The 20,436-nt window shown below is 39.2% G+C and overlaps 1 protein-coding gene and 1 pseudogene across 4 annotated transcripts in view; both read left to right on the forward strand.

Moving 5' to 3' along the window:
- UBE2V2 (ubiquitin conjugating enzyme E2 V2) overlaps positions 1-2,714 on the forward strand; it is a 36,437-nt gene extending 33,723 nt beyond the window's left edge. For 3 of the 4 annotated variants that reach the window (XM_072924006.1, XM_041713890.2, XM_012571887.5), the window contains exon 4: positions 1,849-2,714. In XM_072924006.1, coding sequence (XP_072780107.1) covers positions 1,849-1,995 — 147 coding nt within the window. In that variant the 3' untranslated portion in view covers positions 1,996-2,714. 4 annotated transcript variants of the gene reach the window in all.
- A 9,312-nt stretch (positions 2,715-12,026) lies between these two features.
- The window catches only part of LOC115493569 (chloride channel protein B-like), a 77,124-nt pseudogene continuing 68,714 nt past the window's right edge, over positions 12,027-20,436 (forward strand).

A 20,436-nucleotide genomic window follows, 5' to 3' on the forward strand; every position in this document is an offset into this window, starting at 1 on the left:
AAAACTGAGGAGAAGCAAGGAGAAGGAAGATGGCATGAAAGCAGAATTTCCAGACTCAATATAGGTGTTAATTTCTGTAGTCCCAGAACAACTTCCTTTCCAGCCTTTTGCCTCCTATCTACCATGTTAACCCAAACCCCCCTTTAAAAAAGTAATAACAGTACAGGAATTACAGTGAGGATTTCACCAGTGCAAATTTTCACAGCCTTTTTCTCTATTGACTCATACACTCATGTCTTTTAAACTGGCATGATGTTACTGCATAATTGAGCTTTTCTTTTGATGGTGTTTTTCTTTTTTCTCAAATATTTCCAATAATTATTAAGTCATCTGACTGCCATTCATGCTGTAGCTTGATGACACACACTGTGGTTGGCAACCCTGCTGATTTTAAGGGATTCCCAACTCTGAGCAGAACATTGTGTGAAAAGAAATGCTTATAAGAGCTGAGCTGTAAATAAGGTCAAGGATCCTCCTCAGGGACTTCTTTCCAAAATGGTTTTTTAAACTGAGTGGGTTCTGTCAGTTCAGTTCAGAAAACATTTCCCCTTATATGGTTTACCTGAGCTGATAGACAGTAGTACTGTTAAAGGAACAAGAGAAGGAATCGAAGTTTCTTGAGATAGTATTGCTGCCCAAGCCAGTGTGTTGTTAAACCTTGGCCTCAGTTTCCTCCTACACAAAGGTTTAGTCTCATCTGGTGTTCTGAAAATAGCTTCACTTCAAATAAACTAGAAATAAAACATCTGTGTTAACATTCTTATTTCTGATTCCAGGTTTTTTTTTCTTTCAGCTTGCCCTAATTAAGATTGGATAAGAAACTTCTTGATGTTTTATGCTGCCTAAATCATAAAACAGTGGTTTCCAGCACTCTTGTAGCCATGTGGGCTGCAACTCTACCAAAGGAATCCAGTAGCATGCAATAGCCCTATTCCTGCCCCAGGGTATGCTTTGCAGTTGCTCAGCTGTAGGCCTCCCTGTGCTCTTAAGTTCCTCCATGCAGGGGCTGGGACTTAACCTGCTGCCAAAACAACTCCCAGGATGACTTTCAATTGCTGACTTTCCTATGGAAACCTCCCCGTTATAATATAATTGTGTAAATTGTCCCACAGGTTTTATAAACGCATAGGAGAAGTCCCATGTCCTTTCCTTTCAGTTCAAATTTCACTTGGTAAGTGATGTACAGTAATCTTCATGGCTCCCTAAGATGACTTACTGTGAGAGGGATGCAAAGAACTAAGAAATGTCCAAGCATTACAAATCAGTTATTTCAGTATTTCAAGACATTTCTTAGTACATGTAGTGCCTCTAGATGTATCAGAAGCACTGTGTAATATCTGTGTGAAAGAAATCACTAACAATACTAGTAGCAAAGAAATAATAAGGGAAGTGTTCCTTTAGAAAGGTATTCTGTGGACTCTTGTGTGACAGTTTCTTTTAAAAAACTGAGGAACACCCAGGTGCATATGTTAGCATAGTGAAGGTGATTACTTGTTTCTTTTTTGGGGGCAGTTTGAAAAAAACTATAAATTTTGCGAGCAGCTCCAGCTTTGCAGTGAACAGTTTGTTGATGTCCTCCTCCTGTCCTCCTTTCCTTCACACTAATATAAGTAGCGGCACAGATGGAAGGGTCCACCTGCATGGATTTTATTGCAGAATCTGTATCTGTGTGTAAGTATATGATTTGTAAGCATTTTCCTTAAAATATTTTAGGAACACAGGGGCTTTATGCCACAGAGAAGGTGTCAGGGACGCTTAGACCATTTCTTAGAGCAACTGTTGATAACAGTTATTTATGTAGATATTTTGTGTTCAATCATAAATTAGATTTCTCTCTTCTTTTTCCAGGTGGATGCACGGAGCATACCAGTGTTAGCAAAATGGCAAAATTCATATAGCATTAAAGTTGTACTTCAAGAGCTAAGACGTCTAATGATGTCCAAAGAAAATATGAAGCTTCCACAACCTCCAGAGGGACAAACTTACAATAATTAATTTTAGCTGATTCTCAAACTTCTGTCTTAAAACAACAACCTTCTACTCATGTAATGTCTTGATTAAATCTCACAATGCAAACACCCACACATTAATGAATTTCAGCTGGTATACATGACCTGGACATTTGTAAGAATATATATAATATATGTATGCCCAATATGTTTTCAGGCACTATGGGAGAAAAAGGCAGCACAATTATTTTTTTTCTCTTACTGAGGCACTGTCATTTAAGCATAAGCCTGAAATAGCCTATAATTGGAATTCAGGTTTTACAAGATGAAAGCATGACAGAAAGTGTCAGATTTCTGTGGAATAATATATGTTACTGAAAATAATTTCTGGAGAAGGCAAAATATAAATGGCATGCTTTATCCATCTTGCTTAGTAAAAGAGCTGCAGTTAAATTTGTTTTAAGGTAGCAGGTACAGTGAATACCGTTGCTCATCTTGTTTAATTTTGCAAGGGTGTGGGTGCCGACTACTAGTAGTGTCACAAAGTATGTTCAGGATTGTTTTGATACCTGTATTTATAAAATGGGGGGATTAATTTCTGTTAAGCAGCTCCTGTGTTACATGTATTGGACATGGCAAATATTTGTTTACAGTCTTTGTTCTAATAAACCATGCATTTAAGTTTTAGTGAAACAAAGGAAATGTATGGATATGTGATTGAGATTAAAGTTAGTCATAAAATGTAAATAAAATGTGGAAAGTGTCTGAGGCTGTGCCATTTCTATAGTAGTCATGTAATATATGTACAGTAACTGGCAGAAGTAGTGGAAAGCCAAACATAATATTGCTGCTGGTGTTATGTGCACCTTTTGTTCTTATCACTTTTGTATGCTCAGTTTACTTGAGAGGTCAGGATATTCCATATGTTGCAGGGGCGTAAGTTCTGTCATCTGTAGTATCACTTCTTTAGAGAAACTTGCACTCTGTGTGGGTGTATATAAATATATTTTAAAAAAATACCCAAACACCAAACCAAACCCAAAATAAAAACAAACAAATCCTCTTGCCTACCTGTCTGCCCTTTAGTTCCCCTCCAGATTATGTCCAGAAATGAGCATAACTTTCGCTTTCCTTACTTGACCTCCAAGCAGTTTTCACATCATATTGCTGAAGTCTGTCCTACTTCTCAGTCTTTAGTCTTGCTTTCTTGCAGTATTTCCTCTTTTATATTACTTGCCTTTTTTTCTCCTCTGTTCCGCTTTTGCCTTTTCTGAAACACACAAAAAAGAAACTTCAGGAAGCTTTACTAAAAATCACACCTGTGCTACAGATCATCATATTTCCATCTGCTTAACGTGAATCATTTGCTGTAATGCCACTGCATTTGTAGCTAGGAGCTTTCTGCCTTTCCTGCAGTCCTTACTCTGTTTTTTCAATGTATTCTGTGTGGTGGGAGCACTGGTTTTATTTCTGATTTCTCATAAGCAAGTAGTTAATGCTATTCTTTTGGATATCACATCTTTCCCTGTCCCTCGCCTTTTGGTGAGAATATGTAACATTGGGAGTGAGTCAGCTGTTTGCATTTTGCATTCAAAGTTTTATTTAGTGGTTCTTTTCAAAAGTGGATATGATCAAAAGCCATCAACAGCCAGGTAACTTTCTTTGATAAGCCTTTGCCTGTTTCTGATGTAAACAGAAAAGCAATAAACTAGTTTTTGTTTTTTTTTTTTTTTAATGGAAAGGTTTGATTGATATTTGACAATTTATGCTTTTTAGACAAATTGGGCACTTCCAGAATTGGTGGATTTATAGCTGCCAGCTACCTCGTGTCTGTATTTATATAACATATCATTTGTGATGGTTTGGCTGAAGTGCTTTGCAACATTTTTTATCCTTGTTTTAATTGGAATGACTTTGATGCCATTCAATCTTCTTTCTTACACTAACACTGCTAATCTATATTTAATCAATTAAAATAATGGAACTATACAGTTCTGAGATGTGAATTTTTGGGAAGATTACAACATAAGCTATTGAGAGAATGCTTGTAGACTATTATTTGGTTGGTAACATAATTTAAGAGACTGGCTTATTCACAGAGCATCAAGAAGAGCCTGTTGTTTGCATGGTTGTGTGTGGTACAAGGTGATCCTATAACAGTCTGTCCATTTGTATTGGTGAGCATATCCAGCTCTAAACAGATACGTTTTGCAGAAGGAAATATTGGTTCTGGAGGGAGTTGAGCTGATCTCTGACACTGGAGTATGCAATATACATGGATGACTACAAAAATATTCCTGCAGTGATCTTAGGTGTGTTGGTTTTCTATTTTGCTCACACTGGGACAAGTCTGAAGTGTAATTAATTATGAAATTTTAAAATGTCTTAAACTGCTGCATAGAGTTCAGAGCCTCCTCAAATCTCTTCTACTACCTGGAGATTTTGAAGCGCTGTGCTTACACTTTTCCAGAAAAATTATGTTTTGCAAGTGTTGATGTCTGATCAGTGTTTACTTCAAATTTGCTTTCTCATATTCTGAAATTCTCATTAGGTAGCCTACTTAGATGACAGAATTAAAATTTTCCTCTCATGAGTATTTAATTTGTGCTACATTCTTTTGACAAGATTTGAATTTGCCATTGCTACCAAATTATATATTTTTTTTTCAAACCCATATTTGAACTATTATCAAATAAATTTTTCAAAGCAGAGCACCATTTGAAGCCAATTGAGGGACAAAGTGGAAAAGCTCTAAATTCATAATTCTTCTAAAGCTGGTGGTTACTGGCTAGGATTTAATTAGCTTAGTGCTCTGAAGCATTGCCAAAGTTCTTGTGTTTTGGTTGTTTGAGACATGGATACATTTTCCAGGAAGCAAAGAAAAAAAAAAGCCAAAGATGGTATAATTCATACTTTGTTAAACCTTAAGATACAATGAGCAAGCCTATGGAAATAGCCACATTATAAATGATGTGCCTTACTCATAGATAATAAAGTACAGAAAACATTGCAAGGTGTGAAGCTACCAATGGCCTTGATTGCTCTCTTCCTGAACGCAAGCTGAGAGTACTTTTCACCAAGCAAGACAGAGTCAGCAGCACATACCTCAACTATTATCAAATAAAGGCATAATGTGTATTCCTCCTAAATGTTTGTTACTGGGGATACTTAAAGGAAAATTCTAGTGCATATTATGACAGTTGATCACCTATAATGGTAACAACTGTATAATTTAGACAAGTGTTTGTGTTTTACATGGTCACTTATATGGTGAGTTTGTAGCTATTTAGTAGCTTTTGGGACAACAGCTCAAGGCCTAAAAATATAAGTTACACTTCTCTTATGCTCTCTTTTGATGCAGAAGGCATACTTAGTAGGCCACCAGATAATTGCCCTGTGGCAGAGGCAGGATGTCTGACTACTACTTGCTTTATTTCTGGCCTCTAGTTTATGAAAATTCGGCCAGATTGCCCTGGTGTTGCTGATTTTAACTACTAGAGGAGGAGCAAACTGGTACTAAGCAAGTCTGAATATGTGTTACTGTACCAAAGAAAGATAACTTAATACTCCTGTTGGTCTTTTATGTGAGTAAAATTCCAGATAGATGTGAAGCAGTGGGACAAAATATGTTTCTTGTCTATGTTTCTAAATAATGTGTTCAGAAGTCTTTTGTGAAGCTTGAAAGATTTATGAGGTGGGGAGGTATTGGAGGAACATGATTGTCTGTAGTCTTTATTTAATAATAATGATAATAAATTTTAAAAAAAGTGCTTTAAAACTTGTTAATCCATCTGTTTTAACTCTCTCTGTTGAAACAATTGTGGGAGATGTTTTTTTCTGTTTCTTGTTCTGCTGATTGCCTTATTTTGCTGAATCAATGTGCTGTACATTTTCTACTGAAGACCTGACTGGGCTGAAGTATGAAGGATATAATGCTGGAAGTATAAAAGTAACATACTTTAACATACTTGATGCTTTAAAAAACTCCCCACAAAATAACTTCTTACATTACCATAGTAATGATAGTGGTTTATAATTTTTTTTTTTTTTTACTAAATGGATGTATACTTTAAGCTCAATTTGTAAAGAGCTGTAAGTTTATGTACAGTCAGTTCTGTTCTTTAAAATACACATAAGCCAACTGTCAAGTAGCATTTCCATATTCAAGCAGTTCTATAAAGTTTTTTAGTGTTTACCATTTAAAAATAGTGATAAACATTTTAAAAATTATTTATATAAGCAACAAGCTGTATAAATGGATAACTTAATGGAAGATGTTGAGATAATGCACATATAACCAGTGGTTTGGATCTCTTGATAAAATTTGTGTTTTCTATACTAATTTATGACTTTTCACCACTTCTTAACAGCAGCATCCCAACCTTCTGCTTTTAATATAAGCAGTATGGATTAAATGTAAACATGGTTTTATAATCTCTTATTTATAAACTGTATAGTTTAGGTTAGAAAACCCCAACCTGTATATTTGTTAAATCAGAAGTACTGAAGACATGGCTGTGCAGTCATACTATGAAGGTTTTCCTAAGCTGGTTTGTGCTTGTTCCCATTCTGCTCCCTGCTGATTGTTACAAATGTGTATGCTGATGTAACACATTGGCTATTTCAATCTTAATATTACTATTATATCCTATTATTATTATTTTTAAGCATGGGGGAATGACAAGGGGAGGGTGGAATGATTTGATTTCCCTCTGCAATTGCTACTAAAAATCACTAAGAAAAGAAGAAACCAGGAAGAAGTAAACACATCTCTTACTGACTTGACTTGAAAATAGTGAAGATGAAGAATTTTCTGTATTTTTCCAATTGTCACAGAAATAAAGAGCTGTTTCAGTTAGGATGTGAGCAGCTCAAACAGTAGAGCTGTGAAGTTGTCGTGAAGATATGGAAGAGGATGTTTCTAGCAGATCTTCCAGCATCATGAAAATTGAGTTAATATGGGAGTGAGGGTTCAGCTTCACAGAATGGCTTTGGGCAATGATATAGTGTTTGGAACTCCTTAAAGTCAGCCTCAGAGGACTTAACCCAATTCTCTTAATCTCTTTTACTTTCTTAAGATAGAGTATTCCTGCATACAGTTGTTGGAAGTTGCTGCAAACAGTTGGTGAAGTTGCTTACAGTTGGTGAAGTACAGCAGGTTGAGATGACTTTGTTTCTCTTAAGTTTTGGCAAACCTTACCACAATGAGGAGCTGTGTAAACCAAAAGCATGGAAGTATGTGGTGGTGGCAGCTGGCTCTTTAGTTCCCACATTCATCTAAGTGGTTGGTGATCAGCAGTTTTGGGTTTAAATGTGTGCATGTAGTTAAAAGAGTCAATACTATTCTGAGAAAAGTCTGTACTAAAAGTTCTGCTTTTGTAATGGCATTGGGTAAATTGCCAACAGCCCTGCCCTTTTCTGGCCAACAGATTCCTCCTGTGTTTGTTGTTTGCATGACTGCAGTTTTGGGAGAGAGCATTATTTCCCATCTCTGGGAGGTACATTGCACTTTGAACTGTGGGACTGTCTGCTTCTGAAAATCTAAAATAACTCCTTGCCACATCACAATTTGAGGATTTGTGGCGATGGTCATAGTCATCTTGGGTTGCGTTTTCTGAAATGATTTCCTGTCATATGTACATTTTTTTTCTGTCTGAAATTGCAGATTAGATTTACTGTATCACATGGTACTACTACTAACTTGTTGCACTATGTGAGATTTATTATGGTGTTATCAGAAAATGTTTCAACATCTCTGTCCTTTAATCCAGCACCATATGTTGGAGTTGTTGTATGCATAGGAAAATTCTCGTGCCAAGTTAGTACTATACTTTCATTCCTTTACTGTTGTTACTTTGAAATATTGAAATAATATGAAACGAAAGCTAAAAGCCACGATGTTTCTAGGTAACAATGTCTTTATATCTCTGTCCAATGACTGTGATAATTATTTGCTTCCTTGAGCTGTCATTCAGACTGTGCATTAAACACTCATTATTTGAAGTCTTTGAGTGTCACCTCAATTAGTAGTATAATGGTTTTTGATCTTTGGAGTGGGATGCTGTGAAAAGAATACTGCTTCGGAAGCTCTTCATTCTTCCACTCTGCTTTCAGTCTGTTGAAAAATAAGTTCTGAACTGCTCATGTTTCTTAGAGTAGAAATTATTTCTTCTGGCATTTCAAAACCTCTTGACTTCTACCTTCAGATTTGTTTGGAATTGATGTGTTACTCATGCAGTGTTAACAATGTTAACTCGCAATCTCTAATCCTTTTTTGTATTTTTGTGATTGTATGATCTTATAATACCTGTATGGTTTTAGTATTAAAACTGAAGGCAACAAGAATGGTGCGCTGCTTTACTTGACAGATGGACAGATCACATGTGCTGCAGTAAACAAGCCCGTGGGTGAAGACTGAAGGGCAGTGGAGAGGGAAGAAATTCTTACCATTTAGGTATATACAACTCCTGACACCATTCAAAAAGTACGTGGTTCTCTGTCTACTTAAAACTGAGATGCCAACTAAGCATTTGCCTGTTTTTTTACATGTTTGCCATTACAAAGTTAAAATTACATTATACAGCTGTTTGGATAGAGGAGTGAGCAGTACCTTGTGCTCAGGCAGGAGGGGTTTAGTACAACCATAGCAAGAATTAAAGTTCGTTGGCAGGTGCTTTTGTGTGTAATAGCTGGCATTGGATTTATATCTGTACTATTTAAAGACAAGTGGCAAAATGTCTTAGTATTAAATTCATGCTGTATCTCTACTGCTGTTTGGTGGGTAGTTCTTATTTGTTCTGGCTTCTAATTTAGCAACTCTTTGTATTTTTATAGTATGAGTTGGGGTTATTCCATCCTGGTCTTTTAAGGGATAAAGAACACATGTGAGGCATACATGCACATCCTCTTTCACTTACAAAGCATTTAGGCAAATAAAATTGTGTTGTTCCTTCTTCTCAGTTGTTTGGGAGAGGAGTTAGATGAGCTCACCTGAAACTTTTTTGGAATGGCCAGCTGCAGATAGTGGTAGCTGCATTTCTGCTACACACCTTGCCTGTCACCCAGATCACCAAGTAGCAGAGGTACCATCCTTTGCTGTTTTTTCCAGTTTCAAGGGAGCTACTTTCCAGGTCCTAACTGGAGGCAGCCTGGGCCAGCCTGCTTGTGTTTACCAAGGAAGAGAGAGCTGTGCCAGTGTCTGCCCCCATTCCGTATTTGGCCATTGCCCTTTTGCAGAGTCCCATGGCCTGCATGGAAGCTGCTTGGGAGTGAAAGAAGGAGCTCTATGGCTCCCAAATGGGGTCTTGGCAGACTAAAAGCATGGGTTCTTCCCACACTGGCCTTTCAAAATTCTTTCCTAACTGAGTAAAATTCAGTTTATAATTTGACTCCTCAAAGCATTTACACAAAGAATTGTGTGGGTAGCTTTCAGTGGTGATGAACACAGATTCTTTCTTTCCTGCCTTGTCTCCAAAGCAGCCATTCCCAATTAGACTGTGATGAGGTAAGAATACTTTTAAGTCAAGTAGCACACCTTGCAGAAGTCAGAAATTAGTGATAAATCTGGGAACTGGTTGCAGCCTGGATTCTCTGGTCTTCTTACATAGGTGGGAACATTTTATCTTCTAGTATTCGGAAGGTATTTTTTTCATCATTGCCTCTGATTTTCTTTATCCATGGCAAAACATAAGTTTTGGAAGCTCTTGAATAAGTAGAAGGATCCTTGTGTGATGTTTGGAGATAAAAACATTGCAGAAAGCAGGACAATCCTTATGCAAAATTCACAGAACTGAGAATATATGATCTGAAATGCTTTTCAAAAGAAAAATGAAGACCCATTCTGCACTAGGAGGTGTTAGTGTATGGAACAGTGACAGCCAAAATGCATAGGTTTTGGATAAAATTCTTACAGGCTAATGAAGCAGTGTGTATTCTTAGGAGAGCAATGTCTGGTGCAGAAACATTTACAACCACAGTCTGCATTTGCCTTCATGTCTCTGTCTTCAGGTTTCATCGTAAATGAACAAAACTCCATGTATATATGTGTTTTGTAAGGCCTTGTTTGTCCTCTGGAGAGTTATCTCAACTCCTGCATGTCAGGGTTGCAGCAATGGCCCCCTGCAATCTCAAATCTTGCTTTGTTTTTCACTATCTAGCTTTTTAACTGTGGCCATTGTGTACTCCTCAGAGGTTCATGAAATATATTTCAGATAAGTGGTTGTACTGGTGGGTTTAAGTTGACTACAGAGGAGTCCATGGGGAACAAATAACTAGGGGTCAAACTTTGAAAACACATTCTTACTCTGTTTTGTTTTTTAAAATTTGAATGCACAAGAGGGTGTATTTGAGAATTTACAGTACAGCTGAGCCACAGCTGCAGAGACCGAGTCTGTTGGAAGAGGAGTTGTCAGCTTTGGAGTTCTGACAACTGGGGACAGCAAAGGCAAATGCTCAGGTGTGCTTTTAAGGATGGGAATGATATTCCTGTTTGGGTAAAAACAGCCATCTTGTTTATGTAACAAGTCATTGTGATGTGGAATGAGGAATATCTGTTTCATCTCTGAGCAGTGTGACTTGGCCTCATCTGTTTCCTCTAGAAATGTACCTTTAGTTTCAGTGTTCCATCCCCTGACTGTATCATGCAGTGGATTTTGTATTTTTGTTTGTGCTGCAATCTTTATAATACTTATATATAAATACAATATTTATACTTATATATAAATATAATATTTATAATCTATTAACATTTGGTCTAACACAACTAGAAAATGCCATCATACAAATTCCCATGTTCCAGAAATAAATGGGCTGAATGGAGGCTTTGGGGTAACCAGTCTGGCATACTGGAATGAAGCAGTGATGGAATCCCAGCCACGAACTCTGCTCAGGTGCCTGTTTTTCTTGCCTGGATTCTTCTTTCTTTTGCTCCATTTTGAACTTGGAATAGGAGTAGTTAAACCTAGCTTGTCTGCAAGCAAGTTAGCAGTCTAATCTCATTTTTGTGCTTAAACACAAAACTAAGGTCTGAGCTTCTGTTTGTGAAGTATTTACCACTTTTTACATTATTAGTGTACATAATCAGTTGGATGCCTGCTGTTACTTAATTCACCTTTGACTGGAGGGATTTAATTGATCACACAATGTGTATTTGTTATTAGATAACTTCACTGTGGAGGTATTGGTGGCAGATACATTTATTTCCCAGTATCAGAAGGAAGGTAACTTTTCTAATGCATTTGTTGTTGCTTGTAGCTATTCACACAGTTTCCAGCAACAATTATTTTCTGCAGTCTTTGATTTCCACCTAGATCAATTCTCTTCAACTTGTTATCTTTTCTGTCAGATTGACTGTTGCCAGGTCTGCAATTTGCATAGTACTTTTGAAGTCTTGAATGAAATGCCTGATTGAGCTGGCAAAAAAACGCAGTCATGGTGTAAGAAATTGGACTTAGGCCACTGCTATATCATGCCACGGATGTGCCCCCTGCCCTGGGCAATATTTCCTTCATGACTGTGTGTTGTTACACTTGAGAAATGTGAGTAGTGGATTATGAGGAAACTTTCAGTGCTGCAAAACCATAGGTCCACAAGACTATTTTGGGTAATTTGCATGTGGCTTTTTTCTTCTCACTTGCCCTTTGGTACTCACTGATCCAGAACCAGGAACTATTTATGTTTCTTCATTGCCTGGAAAAGAGAAGGCTTTGGGGTGACCCTGTTGTGGCTTTCCAGTACCTGAGAGGAGCCTAGAAGAAAGACTGAGAGAGACTCTTTACAGGGGCAGGTGGTGACATCACAAGGGGGAATGGCTTAAAATTGCCAGAAGGTACGTTTAGATTGGATATTAGGAAGAAGTTTTTTACTGTGAGGATGATAAGGCACTGGAACCTGTTGCCCAGAGAAGCTGTGGATGCTCCATCTCTGGTAGTGCTCAGGGCCAGGTTGGATGGGGCTCTGAACAACCCGGTCTAGTGGATGGTATTGCTGTCCAAGGCAGAGGGGTTGGCACTAGATTATATTTAAGGTCCCTTCCAGCCCAAACCATTCTATGGTTCTGTGATTCTACGATTATTTGAGATGGGGCCTTGCCAAATTGGTCCAAATTCCAGCTGGTGGAAAACAGCAGAAATCCTTTTGTACTCCTTCTTTGGTTTACCGAAGTCACACCTTGGAGGTGGCAAAAACACACTGGATGTTGCTGGTTTTGATTTACAAGTAACCGTTTGACATGCATTGGGTCTTTTGCTTCTCTCCAAGCTACCAACTTGCAAACTGCCTTGCGTAAAGTATCCAAGCTATAGTACCTTTGGTAGAGAGAACATCTGCTGGCCAAGGAAAGTCTGGATTATTTGTCTTCATACAAAAAGGTTTATAAGAAGTGGCTACAAGAGAAAACATACCAGTAAGCTTACCTCAAATAGTGTTAAGCTGCCTCTAAAATTATATATAATTTGGGCACTCCAGGGATATGCCTGACAGCAGGAGGAATTAAGAAAAAGTTATTTATTGTTTCTGTGTACAGGAAAATATTCTGAATGTAGAAGGGGGCCAAGAGATTAAAAGCGTATTTTGTAAGTGCTTATGTCTTTGCTCTTCACAACTTACTGAATATGCAAAAAATAATTAAATTATTAACTTCTTAATGTATACAACTTAAAAGGAAGATACTTTGCAGAAGTTTGGGTAAATGTTTTCTTACTGAGACTCCTTGAAATTAATTTTAATTAATTTTTAAATTAAAATGAATGTTTAAAATTACTATTCAAAGTAATTAATTTAAATTTTTTTTTCTCACAGCATAATCTGCAGGAACCATGGTGTTTGAATCTCAGTAGGCCTGCTCTAGTCCTAGGTGATACTTAAAATAAACCTGTCATTATTACTGATGCACATTATTATTAGAAGTGTAAGTTGAGGAAATACAGAAACTGGAGGTAAAAGTTTGCACATTTACATGATAGGTGCTCAGTGCATTATTGCAGTCGAAGGAAGCAGGGATTACTTTGGATTACTTTGTAATGTGTTCCAAATGTTTAATTTCTGGGTCATATAATTGATTTTAATATGATATCAAGCATTCAACATCAGAGATCAGACTGCATTGGTAACTTTCTATTAAAAAAACCCAAACAAATCCAAAACCAAAAAATCCAACTGTATTCCTTACCCAAACAAAAATGGCTTTCACCTCAAGGTAAATCTTTCTTGCGTGTACACTTTTAAAAGAGATATTGGCAAGAGGAGCCTGTTGTTCAGGCAGTCACAGGTAATATTCAAAATGTTCTAAAAATGGAATTGGTGTCTTTGTGAAAGGCAGCATGGCAAATAATCCTGTTTTATGGTCTGAGAGGTACCTGTGTCTTCCTATTTCTAGAAAGGAGCGGGACGATTGCTGCTGATGGGGCTAATCAGAACAGCAGTGGGGGTGCTGGGGTTTTTGATTCATCAGGTAATTAAGTCTCTTATCAAATTGAAATGGAACCTGGTGGAAAATTACCTGCAGGTGAGCAAGAGAAAGTCAGAGTGACATCTTCTATATTAGTTTTTTAGAATATGCACAACATCAAGTTTTAACAGCCTGAAGGTCCTGCATGTGGAGGTGAGTGTGGAGATCAGATCTCCTTGTGGTCCTTTGTGTACACACACGTTGGTATCCTTTGCTACAACTTGGCCTATAGTACAGCATAATATCTGATTTTATTCTTGTTTGGGATTGGTGAAAGCTGTCTTTAATATACTGTTGCCTTCCTCTTCCTCTGTGTATACCAGAGGCATGTGCTGCTTTAGGTCTGGGTGATATCCAAGGTAAGCGGTTGACTTTCTTTAAGGTATTTAGTGAGTGTGGACCTGGTACCAGATATATTATTTCACTTTATGTCTGGGTCAGCTTTATTTTCAGTAATAGATTATTGTGGAATTATTAATTTTTCCTTGATGGCTATCATTATCTCTGTGATAATTGGAATGGTGGTGGTAAAAATCACTTAATGGATAAAACCAATGTAAGTGTTAAGGCATGTCTGACTGCTTTTGTTCACCTGTACAAAGAAGCATATGATAAAATTTTCACTTGGCTTGTGATATATATGGTAGATGGTATAAATATCGAAGAGTTCCTTGTGAGAAGGGGCTTTTGAACTTTTGTTCCAGCTGAATCCTGACCAGGCAGGGTCAGGCATCCTGGCAACTGGCGCTGGGAGGAGCCTGTAAAATCATCAATCACAGCATGCAGCCAGCAGCACTTGGCGCAGGAGAAGGCCAGGGTCTGGGCTGGCAGTGTGTTTGTGCTCAGCAGCAGTGGCAGGGAGCTGCCAGAGCTGGTCTCCAGCACTCGGTGGAGAAATTACCCCTGACTCAGCAGAGACTACAGCCCAGAGCAAGCTGCTGAGGAGGGTGCAGCTCTGCAGATTTGGGGCTGGGGATCTCTCATGGAGGCTGGAGCAAGGCAGATGAGCTCCTTGTCTGCACAGATGTGGTGGGACAGTTGACACTGCTGTAGCACTGCAGTGGCTGGATAGATGCTCTTTAGGAAGGCCACACCCTAGTTAAGAGTGGGAACCCCACACGGATCTGGGAGTCTAGCCAAACATCCCAATATGTGCTCAAAGGACAACGCATCAGGGCGCAAGCAATCCACGAGGTTTCTGGAGTGCGCTGGTAACAACTTCCTGATAAGTGACCAGGAAGCAAATGAGGGGACATACTCTGCTGGACCTTATACTTGGAGAGAAGGAAAGACTGATCAGGGATATGAGGGTTGAGGGCAGCAGTAACCATGAGATTGGAGTGTGTGGGATCCTGAAATGAGGGAGAAATGGTGAAGGACTGGACTTCAGGAGGGCACTTTGGTCTGTTCAGGGATTTGTGTGGAAGAATCCCAGAGGAGATAATCCTGGAGAGAACTCTAGTCCAAGAGGGCTGATTGGTTTCCATCCATGGTGAAGAGCTGTTCATTCCAATGAGTAAACCAAGTAAAATCAAGCATGGATTTACAATGGACAACACCTTTCTACAATGAAATGACTGGAACAGTGTCTGTTCTTTATTTCAGCATTAGCAAGGCTTTCATCACTGTCTCCCTTAACAATCTCATAGACAAACTAATGGTGTATGGATTAGATGTTGGGACAGGGAGATGGATTTACCTCGCAGAAGTGCTGGGCTCAAAACCTTATAACCAGAGGTAGGAAGTCCAGCCAGAGGCTAGTCCTCAAGGGTATAGCCCAGGGGTCAGTCCTGGGGTCAAATGCTGTTGGATATTGTCACTAATGACTTGGATGATGGGATAGTGTTTTGGTGCACCCTCAGCAAACTTGCAGACTAAAGTAAAAATAAAATGAAGCAGTGCTTGATAGACCGTGATGGAGGCTGACAGCCTCCTGAGCTGCATTCAGAGTGTTATCAGGAGGCTGAGGGAAGTGATCCTTCCCCTCTCTTCAGCACTGCTGAGGCCACATCTGGAGTACTGGGCCCAGTTATGGGCTCTCCAGTGCAATGGAGATATGGATATGTCCTCCAGTATTCTGTGGACTCAAGATAATGGAATAATACCACCAACTGCTGAAGGACAGATCTCAATCACTTCACAGAAAAGCAAGGGAAGAGTTATTCTGCAGATGGAAGTTTGAATATATCAGAGGAAATATTAAAAAAATGAACAAGTTTAGGTTTTCCATGAGGAAAGCATACATAATCCTCTTGGAAAATTATTTCCCTTTTTTTAATATACAAACTACGTGTAAGTTTATAAGATATATAAACAGTGGATAAATACACATGCAAATGTGTATATATGCATTTGTATGTATATACAAGCAAGTGTGTATATATACACAGTAGAGTATAAGTAAATAATACATAGAAAGAAACCACACTTTGAATCCAGGTCATCACAACAACTGTTACACACACTCTTGGTCCTGCTCTGTTATAAAATCTGTCCTATTGTATTATTAATACAGAAGGGCGGGAGGTAATCTCTGACATCAGTACAAACATGTAATTTCTGCCCTGGAAGATCTCCCCATCTGAATACCTCCTTGCTGCAGATGAGCAAAACTCTTTTTTATGCACTTTGCTTTGCTGTCTGGTCGTGCTGCAGGAAGCATTTACAAAACACTTGATGGGACGTGGTGCTGGGAAGGCTGTAACTGTGTGACCTCAGAAAGGCCGGGGATGTGCTTGACCTGCGCCCACGCTGTGTCACAGCTGAGCCCTGCAGAAGGCAGCAAGGCGCAGGGAGCTGGGGACGTCTGGAGACAGCACGCTGTGGTCAGCCCAAACACAAATAAACAAACCAAAAACCTGGGGTGACCAAAACATGTGTTTTGAATGTGAGAATGGCCAGTTGGAGAAATGGCCTGCTGGTTAAAACAAAGCAGGAAGGAGCTAGCTCACTTATATTCTGTCTATAGTAATAGCTGCAACTTCATTAAGGTAATTACTGATCTAAGACTTTGAAGGCTCCATTCAGGTAAAATGCCTGAAGGTGCCAGAGAGCAGTGGGGTTTTTTGTGCTTATTCTTAAGGTACTTGAACACTGCTTCTAACCTGAAAAGGGCCTTGAGGAGTAACAATGTTTCCTTTATAGTGTTTTTAGAGATGGGAAGGAAGTCCTGGGAAAAACCCCATGACTTGACTCTGAAAGTCATGATTCACCTTACCTTTATTCACTCCCTACCTTCTGAAGAGCCTGCATTGCTTGTTTTGGTTTTTCCCTGTCATGTGTCTTCTGCCTGCAGAATTTTTTAGTGCAAAAGATGACTGAAAAGCAGGACCTGCTCTGTGGGTGCATCTGTCTGGGCTAGTGGTTCTCTCTCCAGGTTCTGTACTGGCACGTGTTAGATCTCCTATGCAACTGTGATAAACCAAATCTCTTACTCTTCCACATACTTGTTTTTTCAGTATTTTATTTTTTTTAAAAGTGCCTCAATTATACAACCTAATTGGAGAGGTCTTTCTTGGCCTTCAGCCTAAATGTGGATTCCACCACCCGTAACTTGTTTAGAAGTGTCTGGGGTGAAATCAGTGGTGGTGGCGATGCAATTTACACTTAGCATGTGGTGCTTATAAAGTAAATACAAGTGGCAGCTGGTATAACTCATGAAAACTCAGTGTTTGGAAGGGGTCTAAGCCAAAGACCATCAGTCCATATAAAAGTTCCTGTTGGTTTTAGATTGATCATTGAGTTGTGCTATGTGGGTATTGCATGTGGCCCAGGTTAGTACTTTATGAGGCACCAAAGCTAAAACATTGAGCCTTTCTGTCATTTACTGTCCTGCTGTGTTCAATTTAATTATAGACAGGCAATTAACACCATAGGTGAGAGAAAAAGTGAGTATTTTACTAGATTTACCTTGAAATCCACCAACAGTAGGAAAATGGAGTTGTCTGTTACTATGCATACAATAACAGAGCAGGTTTAAGCTTTCTAAAGACTGAACTGACTGGACAAATCACAAAGGTTCACATGTACACCTTGTCCCACAGACAGTCTGTGCAAAGATGAGAGGCTGATGGGCTTCAGGCATCAGGATGGAGGCGGGGCTTGGGACAGGGCCCCTTGTCAGTTGTTTTCCTCTCTCATTAGCCCCAGTGTATGTATAGCAACACTGTCAGGAGCTTGAACTTTTGTGCATTGCCAGAAGCTATATGGGCGTCTGTGTTGGCTGCTAATTCTGGCAAAGTTTGTTTGTGAACAGAGGAAGGTGAGGGTCACACTGAAAAATTGTCCATAGACACATCTGACACATCAACATCTAATGATTGTTGACTCTGTTTCTGCTTTTTTTTTTTTTTTTTTCCCCTTTGCAGTTCTTTTGCCAGCAGCTTTGCTGTGTGGCTTGCCAAAAATCATTGGGTATTTTTGAATGGCACTTCTATTCAACATCATTTTAACATCAAGACATTTTTAGGGACATTTCTCTCATGCATGCTGGCTGTAGCCTACAGGCTTCTCTGTGAGCCAGAAGGTTCCATGATCCATTTGGGGTGAGAAATAGCAATTCTCAATGTTAAAGCTACCAGGCTGAGGGTATGGTTTTGTAACATCTGTCTTAGTAGCAGCACTGGCTTAAAAAATACCCTGCACTAGAAACTCTTTTCACCTGTGCTGTTCCCCATCCATTTTTCTTTAGCACAACTATTTGTGCCTTGCAGTGAAGGAAAGGATTTGTTTGCTGTGTGTTTTAAATACTGGCTTTGTTCCCTAGTATGAGCCCCTGAGAGATGCTCAGCAAGCAGCTATCTGGATAACTGCAGTCAGTTTTGTTTCTGAAAAACTGCTTGCCACATACCATGGCCTGCTGGCTTCTTTACATCTCATGTAACTGCTTTTACCTGTGCGAAGTCTGTATAAAAATAAAGCCGGCGTCAAGTGGCTTCACGCAACAGGGACAGTAATTTTAAATCCACCTTCAGAAGTGCCCTAAGTGGCCGTGCAAGGTGCAGACTGATCTCTTGGGAAGCTTGGGAACAGCCACCGGAACCAGCTGAGGGCAGCCACAGGAACTAGGTGCTGCTCTGCAAATGGCAGATTGCAAGTTGGCTTGGAGCTGCTTGTTTTTCATGCAGTAGTGTTACACTGTGTTTCTAGGTGGGGAAAAGTAGAGTTTACAGTCTTTCTGAAGGATAATGTTTTATGCTGCCTTCTTATGTACAAAAGAAGAGAATCCTCCTCACCCTGCTGTTGTCCTTGGCCTTGTGAGTGGGATAGAGGAGGCTTGCCTGGTCCTCCTGCGTAGATCAGAGAGGATCTTAAAATTTACTGTATTGCAATACAATCCAACTTGGTAACTGCAGACCAGATTTTGGGGGTTTTTGTTTGTTTTGGAAAGTAACATAATTTCCTTTATTTATCATTCAGAGGAGAATCTCCTGCTGCACTTTATTATCTATCTGGAAGCATATCTTAAATAGAGATGGTAAAATTGGTTCCTGCTAAAAGGATATAGATTGTTTGTTGGCTGCTTTGCTGTTTTATTTCTGATCCATTTTGGGGTTGGAAAGTATTCATCCTTGAGGTTTGTTCTCCCCTCTTCACAACCCTGACCAAACATGTTTCTCCCCACCAACCATTCACATTTTCTGTTGTTCTGTGGGTTTATATTTATTTATTTATTTATTTGCACAGAGGTTCAGCACCCTAGGGGATGACTCAGATGTTCAAAAATAGGAGCGCATGGTTAGTCAGAGGTGGCCACAAACCTAGACAATGCTTACCAAGGGTTAGCTCTCCCTTTTGGCTTCTTTTGTTTTCTTTGCTTTCAGACATTTTTCTCCAGGAGCTCAGAGACTGCAGCTGTGATTTCTTTTTTTCCTTCGTGCAGGGTTGGTAAGTGTGATTTGTGAGCCAAAGAGTTGAATCATATTTCCATGAATAAAGTCATCACAGTATCAACGTGATGCCTTTTCAAAACATAGGAATTAAGAGCTAGTTTAATTTAATTTAGTTGGAACCCTCCACCATTTTTATTAAACATAAACACAACGTAAGTTGCTAAAAGCCTCTGAGAGATTTATTAAGGCTCCTAATTTAAGTCTGGTAGAAAAGTCTTCCAAGATTATACAATGAATAGATTTTTCATGCCACTAAGGGTTTGGATTTTTTTTTTCCCCATTTAAATGTAATTTGAAGTGCTGCCTGGGAACACACTGTAATAATTTAAATCATCACACATCTTCTGTTAGAAGTAGGGCTGTTCTGGCTGCTGTGGTTGTTAACCTGGGAACAGATGATTGAAATGATGCGTTCTAGTCTGATGTGTCACCATACTTGGGCAGATATTAACATGCAATTCTTCAAAGGCATTTCATGGACTACCATAATCTCTGCCAAAGAGACATTTAAGTCTCTGATAGTCTCTGGTAGCTTCCTCCTTTATGTCAATGGGACTTTGAATATTTAAAAGACCTGTTCAGCATTTAACATGTTTTAATCTGTCAAAACCAACCTGGCTTTGCTGCTGCACGCCAGCTAAGGCTCTGTCCTCTGCCTTTAACTGGTTTATGAATAATTTGCCAGAGTGCTCTCAATTATGCAACATCACTTTTAGTGCTCTCCTGGGTTGTGGCCTGAGCCAGCTGCAGTTGGACACCATTGGCATCCACCTCCTGATCTTCACCAGTTGATAAGTAAGTGATGGGCAGAGATGTGAGGCTCTGTGAGGGCCACCATGCCACTGCCCTCGATGCCCTGGGGGTGTCTGGTGAGTCACTGGTGAGCCCATTGCATCTGGAAGGGAAACAGAGATGCTGCGCCAGCAATCTTCCAGCATTCCTGCTGTTTGTCACTTTGGAATGGAGAAAAAGACACCCACTCTAATTAGAAGAAAGTTGTTTAATGAAACAACTTTAAAGTGTTTTAATTAAAAGAAAATTCACAAGTTGTTTAATACATTAATACATTAATACAGAGGACATTTTTCCATTGCTTTCTGGCCTATACAAGGAGGGAGAAACAGCAGGATTTTTACACATGGGCTTCATC

This window comes from Taeniopygia guttata, chromosome 2 (genome assembly GCF_048771995.1).
Source record: "Taeniopygia guttata chromosome 2, bTaeGut7.mat, whole genome shotgun sequence".
Classification (NCBI taxonomy): domain Eukaryota; kingdom Metazoa; phylum Chordata; class Aves; order Passeriformes; family Estrildidae; genus Taeniopygia; species Taeniopygia guttata.